This window comes from Miscanthus floridulus, chromosome 3 (genome assembly GCF_019320115.1).
Source record: "Miscanthus floridulus cultivar M001 chromosome 3, ASM1932011v1, whole genome shotgun sequence".
NCBI lineage: Eukaryota > Viridiplantae > Streptophyta > Magnoliopsida > Poales > Poaceae > Miscanthus > Miscanthus floridulus.
In genome coordinates, this window is record NC_089582.1 from 51,001,562 (window position 1) to 51,016,452 (window position 14,891).

The 14,891-nt window shown below is 47.3% G+C and overlaps 2 protein-coding genes across 2 annotated transcripts; both read left to right on the top strand.

Moving 5' to 3' along the window:
- The first annotated feature begins 6,145 nt into the window (after nt 1–6,145).
- On the top strand, nt 6,146–9,929 carry LOC136545699 (spermidine synthase 1-like). Its single transcript, XM_066537692.1, has 9 exons — nt 6,146–6,517; nt 6,717–6,793; nt 6,884–7,006; nt 7,501–7,605; nt 8,280–8,352; nt 8,913–8,984; nt 9,062–9,257; nt 9,336–9,465; nt 9,544–9,929. The coding sequence occupies exons 1-9, from the start codon at nt 6,346–6,348 to the stop codon at nt 9,604–9,606; spliced, it is 1,011 nt and encodes a 336-aa protein (XP_066393789.1). The 5' UTR covers nt 6,146–6,345; the 3' UTR covers nt 9,607–9,929.
- A 2,433-nt stretch (nt 9,930–12,362) lies between these two features.
- LOC136545700 (uncharacterized) lies at nt 12,363–14,432 on the top strand. Its single transcript, XM_066537693.1, has 2 exons — nt 12,363–12,757; nt 12,870–14,432. Exons 1-2 carry the CDS (start codon nt 12,476–12,478, stop codon nt 14,031–14,033), a joined length of 1,446 nt encoding a protein of 481 aa, XP_066393790.1. The 5' UTR covers nt 12,363–12,475; the 3' UTR covers nt 14,034–14,432.
- The last annotated feature ends 459 nt before the right edge of the window (nt 14,433–14,891 follow it).

Consider the following 14,891-nt stretch of genomic DNA (forward strand, 5'->3'; position numbering starts at 1 on the left):
ACCGCCGCATGACAAGGGGTGCATCATCATCCTCTTCTTCCTTAGTCTCGACCAAGGCCACCATAGCACTAGCTGAAAAAGAACAAAAGTACCTGGTTAAAGACAAAAACAAGCAACAGAAGGACAGAGCGTATTAATGTGCTCACCTAAGAGCATGCTAGCTATAACTTGAGTACCTAGACAAGTACTCGACTGGCGAGCTTTCTTGGCAGCAGGCACACCAGAAGAAGAACCAGCCACTCGCCCCCTCTTGCCGACGCTACGAGCAGCTCGAGGAACTGAATGAGGAACGTACTCTACATATACATCAGGGTTTGCGGAAGAAACACTAGGAAGCATTACGACGGTTTGTGACTTACTAGTTAAAGAAGCCCCAGCAAGACTACCCCTAGCCCCCACAATGGCAGGGAGGTCGTGAAGGGGAATTAGGTAGACGAAGTTACGCCCCAATTCCTATGAAAAGAATAAGACAACAAGACAAGGAAAACTAAGCAAAAATAGATACAGAAAAAAGAAATACAAAAAGTACCCACACAAAGAGAAAACAACTTATAGCTGGAGGCGGGTTCTTTGCACAGAACTCGGAGACGGTAACGGGACAACACTTGCTCCTTTTAGCATCTTCTAAAGATGCTCGAGTACCTCCTCATCAGTCAACTCAAGGGCAGGGACCATGCGTGAAGGATCCTCAGCCCCAGAGTACTCGAAGCCAAAGTTCTCTCGCTCCTTCAGAGGCTGAACACGACGCCGAAGAAAACTCGAGACGATTCCGAAGCCGGTCAAGCCCTGCTGCTTCAGAGTGCTTATCTGCTCAAGGAACGGCTAGATCGCTTGGAGCTTGTCCGATGTCAGGGAGTTCTTTTCCCACTGGTCGTTAACCGAGGGACCAGATCCAGAATGAACGGCGAGAGAAGGAATCAAATTGGCGGCATAGAACCAGTCAGCGTGCTAATCCCTCACATAATCAACCAGGTCATAGTCAAAGAACTTGCTTTTAAGACCCTAGCAAAACTGAATCCCACAGCCGCCAAGAACATTGGTGTCTTCGCGGCGGGGTTGAGGCTTCAGACAAAAGAAGTGACAGAAGAGAGAAAGAGAAGGAGGAATTCTAAGGAAAGTTTCATAAAGATGAACAAAAACAGAAAGATGGAGAACGACATTGGGAGTAAGATGGTTCAAACTAACCCCAAAATAACTGAGAAATTGATGAAGGAAGGCGGAAGCAGGAAGGCAAAGTCCAGCACGGATAAAGGAGACGAAGAGAATAATCTCACCAGGGCCTAGAGCAGGGACCCGATGCTCGCCTAGAGCTCTCCATTCAGCAATGTCCTTGCTCTGGATCAGACCATCGCTAACAAGCTCACGAAGCTGGTCTTCAGTCGTTGTCGGAGCAGGCCAAGCCTTCTGGGCAGTCCTCATGGCCACGAACTCTTGGTTCTCGATCACGGAAAGTGATGACTCCTCATCCACGAAGGTTGCCTGAGACTTGCTCACGGCTTTCTTCCTACCCATGTAACAACAGAGGCAAAAAAGAACTAGGGAAAGAGAAGGCTCGGACGGTGGCACTCAGATGGCGGCGGCAATGGCGACGGCGGAGTTGCAAAGGCTATGGTTTTTTCAAGGCGAAGGCAGGATACCAAAGAAAAGGAGGACAAAGGCCTTTAAATAAATTTTACACCGGTAAAAACACAGCCCACCAGGCCCGTTTTAACATGGCATGAGGACGCAACGGTCCATTTACCGACGTAGCTAAAATGACGGACGGCTCAAATCCACACAACGGTACAGTTCAACGGGTAGATTTTAGACTTATCTATCCAGCACCACGGTAGAATTATCATATCATCACAAAAAGAACTCATCAACAATGAAGCAAAGAAAGGTTATCTCACAAGGAGAGCAACAACCCGGTCCTTATAGAAAGAACTCGGAAATCACATCAACAACCAGGACAACAGGAAAATAAAGAATTGCAACTCAGAAGACAAGATTATTTCCATTATAACTAGTTTCAAAAATAGAAGATTACACATCTTATAAGACCCAACAAACTCGGTACCACGAAAAGCAAAGTAGCAAAGAGGAACCCATACATGGCTAGGCTCTGGAATGACTACGCGTTCCAAATTGCTACTCGGCAGGACAAACCGCCCTCGGCTACACTATTTTCTTCAAAGGACGGGCGCAGTGCATCCAAAGCGAAAATCAACAGCACGGCGGGACAACATGAAGCAGAGAAGGCCGGCAGGCATCTGTCTACCCAAGTCCTATATGATGCTAGATATGATGCTAATCTGCATCGGACAGTCTCAGGGCAGGCGACGAGGATCAACCCAGAACTGCCAGATAAAGGATCACACCCCACATCACAAGACTCTCTCTAACTACCGCCACGTACTTCCAAGTATAATGCTGTTGCGGTATTAGCCTACCTCTAATCCCTATCACAAGACTCCCTCCAGCTACGGCAAGACACACAAAAACTGCAAAATAAGCCCGGGGGCTGCTCAACTTCACAAACTACCATATTCATGACTACAGAGACTTCAGAACAAGCAACAAAACACTCAACGAATCAAAACAGCACTCTAGGAGGATATTTATAGACCAAAGGAGCAGTGCACATGGACCAGGAGCACAAACGAAACAAGCCTAACAAAGGACACAGTAAAAAGACAGAATTCAATGAGAAAGGACTCAGGCATGAAGGAACAGTACTCAAGGACAAGTATATTCGAAAGAATATACCAACACTATACAACTCGTGAACAAACATCATTCATACTCAACCACCACCATACAACTACATCTGACAACAGCAGACTACCAGAGAATATGCCAAGACCCTACATCCGAGTTCTTCCTGAACAAAATAACTTGGATATATGCTCAGGGGCTACAACAGGAGAAGTTCTCAGTTCTTTCGAACAACTCAGATTCAAGACCCTCTAACTTTTTGTTTCAAATAGCAAGAGGCTCGGGGGCTACACTCAGTGAGTGCACTCTTTTCTTCAAAAAGCGCACGTCACCAAGACGACTACTTCAAGACAACAGTTTTTCAAACAACATAAGAATCAAGACCCTCCAACTTTTTATTCCAAATAGCAAGAGGCTCGGGGGCTACACTCAGTGAGTGCACTTTTTCCTTCAAAAAGCGCACATCACTCAGAAGACTTCTTCAAAACAGACGACTTCAAGACCACACGACAAAAAGAACCTGGGTATATGCTCGGAAGCCTTTCGACGAAGAATCAGGGCAATTTCAAGAAAAGACCCTCAAGCTCCTTGTGCCAAACAGCAAGAGGCTCGGGGGCTACATCCAAATGGGAGTATTTTTTTCTTTAAAAAAAGTACACACCACGCAAAGATCTCACGAAGCGCTATACGGTTTCGCTCAAAAAGCACTCGAACGACGCTTGTTCCTGCTCGATGAGACTTGAAGGAACAAGACGAGGCTTTCAAAACTCAACCATGAAGTGCTCGGGGGCTTGTCGGTACGGGACCCACGGGATACCCCGCAAGGAAGGGAGAAGACCTAGTCTAATTAGGATTCTTCCCCCTGTACTTTTAGTAGCAGTATTATTCTGTAATCCTACTAGGAACTTTCATTGTAAACCGACTAGGACTCTAGCCTCCTGACTATATAAAAGAGGGCAGGGCTCCTTAGATCGGGAGTTCAGAGAACAATTGTACGATACAACACTTTACGATCAATCCAACGCAAAGGCTAACGCCGACTGGACGTAGGGCTATTACTCGAACACGGTCGAGGCCCCGAACCAGGATAAATCGACTGTCTCTTGCGTTAACCATCGAGTTCCACATACGCTGAAGCCCGAACATACTGTCCCGGGGACCCCCGTGGCAGGCTATCGGTGGTCAAACATCGACAGTGTCTCTAATGGTATTAAAAAATTGAAAGGGTATTTTGACTCCCTGCCATACTTTGCTAATCTAAATTGCCGTGGGCCAAAGAGGAAAGGTTGTTGCTTGGTTTAGCCTTTTAGATGTGTTAGCTATAAGGTTTTGTAGTTGAAAAACACGTCACGATTGTGGTGCCAATTTCTAACACCACATCTTAGGCTGCGCGTGGCAACGTGTGGCTGGCAGCCAAACACACCCTGAGTCCTAAAAATTTGATATTGAACCTTTCTAAAAACTATTGAGTACGAACAACATACACTCGATCAATAGTTTTCTTTCATTTGTTTCTAAAAACATATGCATCATCTTCTATCCGTACATATCAAGCCGTTGACTATGACCGAAATAAGTTGTAAGTTATCGCCCATCCTCGACACCTAATAAGCTCATACCCAAACCCTTTAAAACCTGATATCCATTATCTCCTCTATCTTCTAGTATTCCCGGGTCTAAAAATAGTAGCAGAAAATCCAATTTCAACAAACCTAGAAGGCGGCGCTGGTCGGGCCGTGGTCAGTCGTTCCGACATCATAACTCACATCCAGACTTCTAAAATGAGGCTGTGTTTAGTTCCACTCCAAATTCCAAAAAGTACTACAGTACCTATCACATCGAATGTTTGCGCCCCGTGCATGAAGCATTAAATGTAGACGAAAAAAAAACTAATTGCACAGTTTGGTGGAAAATTACGAGACGAACGTTTTGAGCCTAATTAGTCCATAATTGAACACTAATTGCTAAATAAAAATGAAAGTGCTACAGTAGCCCAAATTTTAAATTTCAGGCAACTAAACACGCGCTGAAATATCCATTACCTATTCTATCTTCTAATATTCTTGATTGAAAAATAGTAGACAGACATCCAATCCAATTCCAATAAACCTTCAGGGGAAGAGCGGCGGCGATGGAGTATACCAGCAACGGAGAGCTGGAACGAAAATAATGAGGTATCGGTCATCAGCGTGTTTTCGCGTGAATGCGTCCATTCCCAAGCATACAAAGTGTGAGTAAGACAGAGAAATGTTAGAGTGCCTTTTTTCATCACCATAAATAAAAGAAAATAAAATAAAATCAAGACTAGATTTACTAAAACGGTCGGAGATGCTCTACGACTACGAGGCAAAAGAGGCGTTGAACGGTCGAGAGGCTCTACGCGGCGCACGACCACTGCAGCGGTCGCAGCTCTCGCCGGAAACGGCCGCGGAAGGGAGTTGTTGAGACGGAGGGTAACGTGACGTGCCAGAACAGAGGTGCTCAAGCTCATCCAGCGTCCCAGCGGCAGGAAGGAAGACGCACGGCGTCATCCTCCAACGAAAGGAACGGCCGCCGCCCGCCACACTGGTCAGTCAGCACTCTGCAGTCCAAAAAGCGGTGACACCAGCCAAGCCATCTTCGTCAGAAGGTCAACACAGTTCCGTCTCCAGATGAAGCTTCCAGTACTATGCCAAGGCAGTCTAATTTTTCCAATCCAATATAGAGCTTGTTTAGTTCCCACCCAAAATTTAAAAAAGTGCTACAATATCTATCACATCGAATCTTGCGATATATGCATGGAGTATTAAATGTAGACGAAAAAAAAACTAATTGCACAGTTTGGTTAGAAATTACGAGACGAACGTTTTGAGCCTAATTAGTCCACGATTGAACACTATTTACCAAATAAAAACGAAAATGCTACCGTAGCCCAAATTCCTAAATTTAGACAACTAAACACGCTCATAAATGAAATTCAAATTCAAATAGCTTTAGCATGTTCAGAGATTTTCAACATGTTCGCTCGTTGGTTTCAGCCAGCCCAAACCAACCAGCCAACAGTGTTTTCCTCTCACAACTCACAATAAATCAGCACCAACCAACTCAAATCAGTCCAGAAACCAACCACCGAACTGACCACGAGCATCACTTCTGTGTTGTGCTGCGTGCCGCCCAATACGACAGACAGGAACGTCAATCAACCGGGCATCATGGAATCGAATAAAATTGCTGCGTGCGGCCCCCATCCATCCCTGGCCACACTGACCCGCTCCGCTCCGCTCCGCCGAATACATTCTCCGCCGCGGCGCCGCCCAGACTGGGACGGGCACTCGACACACTGAGTTGTGGGGCCCGCATTGAGGTGGCCCCGCCGGCCAGTGAGGACCAACGTACGACGGGCACCACGGAATCTGTAAGTGCGCCGCTCGCCTGGCCGGGCCCCCCTTATTTATACGGCCGCGGCGAGGAACCCAAAAGCCACCCACACACACGGAGGAATCCGGCCATCCGGGAGAGGACAGAGGAGCCCTAATCTCAAGGCCGCTCGCTGCTGCGAACCCCCTCCCTCCCGCAGCCGCCAGCCGCACACCCGCCGAGCACCGAGCTCCTCGGGCTTTCTCTCGGCTCTCTGCGTTCCTCCCTCCCGCGCGCGCTCAGGGTTTCGGGATGGAGGCCGAGGCGGCGGCCAAGAGGGCGCGGGAGAGCGGGGAGGACGCCGCCGCGGCGGGTGCGGGTGCGGGGGCCGAGGCCGAGGCGGCGGCCGCCGGGGCCGGCGAGCAGGCGGGGATCTCCGCCGTCATCCCGGGATGGTTCTCCGAGATTAGCCCCATGTGGCCTGGTGCGTCCCGCTCCTCTGCACCTGGTTGTCGCATCGTGATGCTCCCCTGTTCTGTTCTGTTCTGCTGAGCACACACTCTTCCTTCGGATATTCTTCTTTCGTCACTGCTTATTCTTCTTTCATCATCACTGCTTGTCATGCCAATCACGTGTGCTTGCCCTTGCTCATGGGTGGATTTTGGTGTCTAAATAAATGGTAGGTGAGGCGCACTCTTTGAAGGTGGAGAAGGTGCTGTTCCAAGGGAAATCAGACTACCAAAATGTGATGGTTTTTCAGGTAATTGTTATTACCCTTTGGCTTGCACACAAGCCACCTCCTATTCGTCAGTGGGAATTGATTCTGTTGCCTTTCTGTTTTGCATTATAGTCCTCTACGTACGGCAAGGTGCTTGTCCTCGATGGAGTTATTCAGGTGACAGATAGGGATGAGTGTGCGTACCAAGAGATGATCACCCACCTGCCCCTTTGCTCCATCAAGGACCCCAAGAAGGTATATGACTGACATGGCCCTTTTTGCTGTTGATACCTTGCCTTTATAAACATCTTTATTTGACTTATATACAATTTTTTTTAAAGAATACACCTCTTTATTTATTTTTATGGCAAAAAAAGTTCAATAAAAACTGCAATTATTAGCTTATAACATGATTGAAATACTTCCCTGGTGCTTCTAGCATCATGTCTTAGGATAATCATGTACATGCTGTGGTCCATTTATGTATTAAAAGGTCTACTCTAATGCTATTTGCATCAATTGAAACATCTTTAAGAACAGATCATTGGATACTTCATACAGTTCTGGCTTATAATTTGTTTGAGCTTGTAATGCCTCGAAAAGTCTGTAGTAAAAATTTCTTAGGAAGTGTATGTATTGCCATGTTTATTAACGAGGTGAGTTTAGGTATTCATACTTTTCAAAATGATGAATATGTATAGTTTCTAAAATTTATTGGATGTAATGATATATTGTTTCATGATACACAGGTGTTGGTTATTGGAGGGGGTGACGGTGGTGTTCTGCGTGAGGTTTCACGGCATTCCTCTGTGGAACAAATTGACATCTGTGAAATTGACAAGATGGTTGTAGATGTAAGATCTCTCTTCCTGTATTAGCCAAAATACTATGCAGTGACCAATGATATTATATTTTCTTTAGTAATTAATGCATTTCAGTGTTTGTGGCTTAAGGGCTTTTAGATGTTTGAGAGCATTTGCTTTCTGTTAGATTACACTGGACACCAATAATTTTGGTTTACGTGTCTTTATCTACCTTCAAATTTATGTCTGCAATTGATTTTACTGATATTACTTGATTTTTTTACTGTAATGTTAGCTGCTCCTGCTATGCCTTTTTCAATTTTTAAAATTCATTCATTTCCATATTTTGATACTACATTTTGTGCTAGTGATTTGTGCTATTTTTCTCTGACCTCGAAGTTCTAGGAGCAGCTAAGTGAAATATTACTATTTCAAATTGTATCTTTTGTCTTGTGGGGTTGTGTTTCACTTGGTATTGCTACCCTGCTACAATCCTAGCTATGTAGGTGTTCTTTGTTTCATGATTATTGCTGGTTTGATGAACTATTGTCTGTTGTAGATGCAATCTTCTTCCTAGATTTAGCAAATTTCTTAAAGCAATTTTGTTAACGTACTTCAGCTTGCTTGGAACTAAAAGGCTTTGTTGTTGTCTTAACAGTTATATAACCTTTTCAATGGTTTGTCTCTTGTGTTACTTATTTTTAATTGTCTGTTCCATTGTGCAGGTCTCCAAGCAATTTTTCCCTCATCTAGCTGTTGGATTTGAAGACCCTCGTGTGTCATTACACATTGGAGATGGTTAGTAGCATGTTATATTCTCTGCTTGTCAAGATTTGTTTTGCTTTGCATACTATTTGTTTGGGAGGCAACATCTGAGTCTTGTTTGTCCCTGGTTCAAATGTAGCTTGAATTTTATTACAATCAATACATAGGATATACAACTTCTGGTTTCAACACTTCAACTTGTGTTGATATCATTAGTTGGGTTTGTGTCTCATCCATGTTAATTCTTGTTGGAATTTTGAATGCATATTATTTTATATTTATTTATTTATTTTGAATACATAATTCTATGTTTGTTTATTATTTGGTCCATAACTAAATTGGCATATGCTACATTTTGAAGTTCCCCTGACAGCACCTGGGCCTGGCCCCTGCTTTTTATTTCCATGGTTCCAGCTTGATATCCGTGCATAGTTTTAGTCATGTCCTTTCTTTCCGATTCTTTTAATAGTTTAATATTGAATTTTTAATGGCCCACTTCATATTTAATGGATGTTTATGTGATGTATTTGATTAATAAGTTCTGTGCTAATATTTATGTGCTGTTTAAAGTCTCCGTTGATCTGTTAATGCAGGGGTCGCCTTTTTGAAAAATGCTCCAGAGGGTACTTATGATGCAGTAATTGTGGATTCATCTGATCCGATAGGTAACTGTTGTTAATCGTGTGTTTTGTACCTACTGCTCTGTCATTAATGTTTTATCAACATCTGCTTGCATAACCAGGTCCTGCTCAGGAGCTTTTTGAGAAGCCTTTCTTCCAGTCGGTGGCCAGAGCTTTGCGTCCGGGTGGAGTTGTATGCACCCAGGCAGAGAGCATATGGCTACATATGCACATCATTGAAGATATTGTTGTCAATTGTCGCCAAGTTTTCAAAGGCTCGGTTAACTATGCTTGGACAACGGTACCTACATACCCTAGGTATGCACAGCTAATCCTGTGTATGCGATTGTGCCAGTTTCCCCCTTTTTCCACTTGGTTAACATGCTTCCATTGCAGCGGAGTTATTGGGTTCATGCTTTGCTCCACCGAAGGGCCTGCTGTTGATTTCCAGCACCCTGTTTTCAACATTGAGGAGGATGAACATTCTACGAAAGCAAAAGGGCCCCTTAAGTTCTACAACTCAGAGGTGTGTATTTTTGCTGATTTCACTGCCTTTGCGTGAGAACTCCACGAGCTATTTCCTGATTCTATTCTGTATTTTCAGATCCACACGGCATCATTCTGTTTGCCCTCTTTTGCAAAGAGGGTAATCGAGAAGGTGAACTAGACGTGAGGATATTTCACCAAGTCCGTTCGATTGGGCTAAGTACCTTAGGTGCAACACAGAATTTGTTGTAGTGTGAAAAGGGGATGCCTCCCTTTTCTCCCCCTTTGATGAATAAGCACAGGAGATGAGATGCAACAGTGATCGGAGCTGTCGGATTCTGTTAGTCGTATGTCTCTGCCTGGTGCAGCTATGAAAACGTTTTGCAATAGCTGTTTTCGGCAGTCCTCAAATCTGGTTGAGTTTTGGGCATCATTGATTCTGTTCCTGCTTCGATACCAGGGATGGAATATATAAGAAATAAAACTGTGTAATGATTGTTGCCATCGCATCTTTTTAAAACTGGTTCAGCTTCCTGCTCACTCTTTTGGAACAGCGTGGCGCAAGAGGGTCCTCCGGGGTCTTGGCTTGAAAAGACCAGTCGATCTGATTTCCTTGGAGCATGATTTGTGGTTTTAGGATGGTGTTGCGAAGACCCACCTGACAATGGCTATTTTTTTCATTCTATTTCCCCTACCTCTCTCTCGGTGACCTCCCGTTCGGCCTCCAGTGTGGTGCTCCTATATTTTTGATGGATTGGGAAATGAGAATGAGTTGCTCTCCTTTTTTTTTTGTGGATTTCGATGACTGAGGAATGAGAAGCATGAGTTGATTGGGGAATGAGAATGGGTTGCTCTCCTATTTTTTTTTATGGATTTTGATGGACTGAGGAATGAGAAGCATGAGTTGCTCTCCCCTTTCTTTGATGGATTGAGGATTGGTTTTCTTAATTGAGGAAAACATTAGTAAAAAGAGATTGAAAAGGGGATATGCTGGGGCATGTTTTTTTACATGCAATCTCTATTATCACTGGTTATAGAGAAAATTATCATTTATTCTCAATTTGTTGAAGATGATCTTAGTTCCAATGACAGACTAAAGAATGCATTTGACGTTGTGAGTAGTGACCAAAGGTAAGTAGTGTAGTTTATTTGTTTGTCAGATTTCAACAATGAGAGAAGAGCTTGGCAAAGGATATTCGGAACCCATGTATGTTGCTAGAGGATGACAAAATTTGCTGTGCACAAGGTTTCAATTGGATGCTGTACACACATGTTCCTGAGGTTAAATTTTTATTTAACTTTACCCGAAGATGAGAGAGAGAGAGAGCGGTATTTCCTCAGAAGTTGCTTTATTGTTTTAAATTATTTTTCTATGTATCTAGATATAACGTACATTTATATACATAGTAAAATCTATGTAACAAAAAAAATCAATGACAGTGCTAGCGTCCGGATGTCTGGATGAACGCTCGTGCGCTGCACTCCGTTTAGCATGCTCCACGCGGGCCCACGCTGCCCGAGCGACAAGAGGGGAAGGGAGCGACGCCTCTGATTCGGAAGGATCCGACCTCGGCGTCATATGGATGCAGTGCTAGCACCAGGACAATGACACAATGAGACGATGTAGGCGATGAGGAGAGATGCAACACTCAATCTGCTTTTGAAAAATCCAAATAAATAGTTGCAACGTACACCCGAAGGTAGATGAAACACTTGAAACATGCTTCTGAACAGACTTAAAAAAACACCTGAAAAAACTTGAAAACCATTACAAACCATAAGCAACATCTAGATAAAACACATGCAACGTATGTGTAAAACATATGCAACATCCAGATAAACACACTTGCAACATGCGTCTGAAAAACACAGATGAAACATTGGTAACAGACCTTTACAACATACGTGTACAACTATTGCAACATATGTAACATCCCGATCTACTTTTTGCAATATCAATCTGAAACACTTGCAACATACCTCTAAAACATTTGAAGCATTCGAAACATACGCTTGCAACATGCATTTCAGCAAACACATGGCAGTCTGGCAGGCAAAGCATGGCACAACGGGATCCTGGCTGTGCGGTCGCGGTGGAGAAGGAGGATGGCAGCGGGTGGACGGCTGTGCTGCCCCCGACGATAGGGCGTACGCAGTGTCGCGGTGGAGGCGACAACAGTAATCGGGTGGTCCGGCCTTGTGTGGCGAGCACGCCGCGGCGGTACGGGCGCAGCGACGGTGGAGAGGAAGGCGGACGGGAGGCACGGTAGAGGAGGCGTGCGGGAGCCATGGCGGAGCCGGTCGCGGAGCAGGTGCGTGATTTTTTTAATCTGCAGTGACCGGAGGGGAGCGGATGGAAACTGCAGCTGCTGGACGGGTTCACCGGGGGCGTCCGTGCACCGACAAACGTCTAACTTGCAGCATTATTCTAAAGCCAAAGTAGCTTATAATTTAGAACCGACAGAGTATCTAACGGGACGAGGCATATGCATCCAAACAATTACGGATGTGAAGCCCAATTTGACGGTTCACGGTGGTGAAACGGTCTGCTGCTCGAGGGTGTACTCATTGTGATCTGAAGATCAATTTCTATGGGGCTACACTACACTAATTGATCAATTTCTATGGGGCTACACTCATTGAGTAACTGAACAGAAGGGCAAAAAACCTGCAGGCGCCTGATGGCACTATCCTAATCTGCTCGGCCCCAGATGTCAGCCAACGTGACAGTTTTTTTTTTTTTTTTTGAGATGGAACGTGACGGAATTTGGGGTCCCGGGTGAAAGCGAAAGGAGAGCCTCCCACCAAAGGAACGAAATCCTTGCGTTGTGGACCAGGCAGACAGCACGGGAATGGCGTGGAGTTGTTTGTGGCCAACTCAGCATGCAAAGGTGCCTCTACAAACTACCAGACTTCTCCAGACGGATCTCCGTTTCCCTCCAAAAGCCGCACAGCACCCGCCGGCGTGCACACGAACGCACTCCACCTCCATCGCAGAGCAGAAGCCTGCCGCCGCGGCGTGACCGTGAAGAGCGGGAGCCCTTCACTGCATGAGGAGCCGGGCGAGGGCGGCGCTGTTGGGCCCCCTGGGCGGCGCGGAGCTGCTCGTCAGCGCGGTCGTCCACCTGGGCTACGCCTTCTACATCTTCGGCACCGCCGTCATCACCGACGTCTCGGCCTCCCTCGTGAAGGCCCTGATGGCCGGCGGAGACGGCGGCGTGGCCAAGGGCGTCGCCGTCGAGGGCGAGGGCGAGGACGAGGCCGCGGCGGTGCTGGACGGGGCCGTGCCGCCCATCGTGCTGGTGCACGGCATCTTCGGCTTCGGCAAAGGCGTGCGTACTTTTCATTCATTTTGCTCCGACGGATGCTCTGCTTTCGTTTCGTTCGTCGTCTCCGGTGCCGGTCACAGACTAGTGACAGGTAGGTCGTGTGCATGCATTGCAGAGGCTGGGCGGGCTGTCGTACTTCGCCGGCGCGGAGAAGAAGGACGACCGGGTGCTGGTGCCGGACCTGGGCTCGCTCACCAGCGTCCACGACAGGGCCCGGGAGCTCTTCTACTACCTGAAAGGCGGGCAGGTGGACTACGGCGAGGAGCACAGCCGGACGTACGGACACTCCCGGTTCGGCCGGACGTACGCGCGAGGCCACTACCCGGTGTGGGACGAGGAGCACCCGGTGCACCTGGTGGGCCACTCAGCCGGCGCGCAGGTGATCCGCCTGCTGCAGCAGATGCTCCACGACGGCGAGTTCGAGGGGCACCGCGACACCTCGGAGCGCTGGGTGCTGAGCGTCACCTCCCTCTCCGGCGCGCTCAACGGCACCACGCGCGCCTACATCGACGGGATGCGCGCCGACGACGACTGGCTGTCGCTGCGGCCCGTGTGCCTCCTCCAGATCTGCCGCGTCGGCAGCGTGTTCTACCACTGGCTGGACCTCCCCTGGCTGAAGCGCTACTACGACTTCGGCTTCGACCACTTCGGCATGTCGCGGCGCCTCGTCGGCGTGGCGGGCCTCGCGGACCTCCTGCTCGGCGGCAACGGCAACGGCAAGCGAGGGCCCTTCGCCACGGGGGACTGGATTCTGCCGGACCTTACCATCCAGGGCGCCGCCAGGATCAACGCACGGGTGCGCACGTTCCCGGGCACCTTCTACTTCAGCTACGCCAGCCGCCGCACCGCCAGGGCGCCGGGAGGCGGCGGCGGCGCCACCGTGCCGTCCGGGGTGACGACGATCCACCCGCTGCTCTTCGTCCGCGTCCTGCAGATGTGCCGCTGGCGCTACCCCGCCGGCGCCGCCCACCCGCCGTATCCGGGGTACAGGGACGAGGACTGGGAGGACAACGACGGCGCGCTCAACACCTTCTCCATGACCCACCCGAGGATCCCCGTCGAGCATCCCAGCGTCCAGGTGGAGAACGATGAGGATTGCCATCCGCTGCGGCCAGGGATCTGGTACTACAAGGTCGTGGAGGCGGACCACATGACGTTCGTCATCAACCGGCGGCGAGGAGGCGTGCAGTTCGACCTCGTCTACGACAGCATCTTCCACAACTGCCGGAAGCACGTCTTCCGGACTGCCCCGCCGCCGACGGTTCCGGATCAGAGCTGACTCCACTCTCCACAGTCCACACCAACATCTCGTCCACTGATTGACAATGTGAACATATTGTTTTATCCTACTGCAGAGGTTTTGTTCCTGCTGCCGCCTCAAATTAACACGTCTCTGTCAGGAGAGTGAAGGGAAAGCCTGTAGCGTGTTCGATAAAACAGAGGAGAAGGCGGGAGACGAGCGTGGCTAGTGGGCCGCGATTGTTGGGCTTAGGTGTGTGTGAGTGCTGGCCTGCGCGCCAGGTTGGTTGGGCCCAAGGCCTTGTAATAAAGAAGTATAAAAGCTAGGCATACACATGCTAGGTAGCGTTCATGAGTTACAAGTGCATCAAAAAATAATTAGTTTATTGTAATTAAGTTATGCTATTATATCCAAAGTTGCAAAAATAAAAAAGATTTGTCATCATGCAGGTATCAATTAGATCTAAAAAAGATCTTTATATCTAAAACTTTTTCTTGTTTCACCTATTACCTCCTAGAAAGTAACACATGATTCTAATCATTCAATCTGGCTCACGGTTATTTGGGAGTATCACATCAAAGTCCTACAATTAGATGTTATAAAATTCTACCTTCCACACTGTACAGGCTAATGTTGTCTCCAGATGTAGCTGCAAATGCTCCGATTGATGTTTTACTCCAATGCACGTCAGTAAATTAAGTGCGACCAAGACCACCACCCTCCCATAAAAGCTGGAGTTGCAAGGGGAAAAATGAAAACAGAAATTATCAAAGTGGAGAAAAACTACCCAGGTTAAACACATCTACACAGACCATTCCATCATATTTATACCCCCTATTTATTTCATACTCCAAATCATCAACTTCTTGTTTCTATATGAGATAATCAGCTTTAGCT

Excerpts from the sequence above, each read along its gene's own strand:
- LOC136545700 (XM_066537693.1), top strand. The coding sequence starts at position 12,476 with ATGAGGAGCCGGGCGAGGGCGGCGCTGTTGGGCCCCCTGGGCGGCGCG. Across the intron at positions 12,758-12,869 it reads TCTTCGGCTTCGGCAAAGGC|AGGCTGGGCGGGCTGTCGTA; the intron begins GTGCGTACTTTT and ends CATGCATTGCAG.
- LOC136545699 (XM_066537692.1), top strand. The coding sequence starts at position 6,346 with ATGGAGGCCGAGGCGGCGGCCAAGAGGGCGCGGGAGAGCGGGGAGGAC. Across the intron at positions 8,985-9,061 it reads GGATTCATCTGATCCGATAG|GTCCTGCTCAGGAGCTTTTT; the intron begins GTAACTGTTGTT and ends TTGCATAACCAG. Across the intron at positions 9,258-9,335 it reads ACGGTACCTACATACCCTAG|CGGAGTTATTGGGTTCATGC; the intron begins GTATGCACAGCT and ends CTTCCATTGCAG.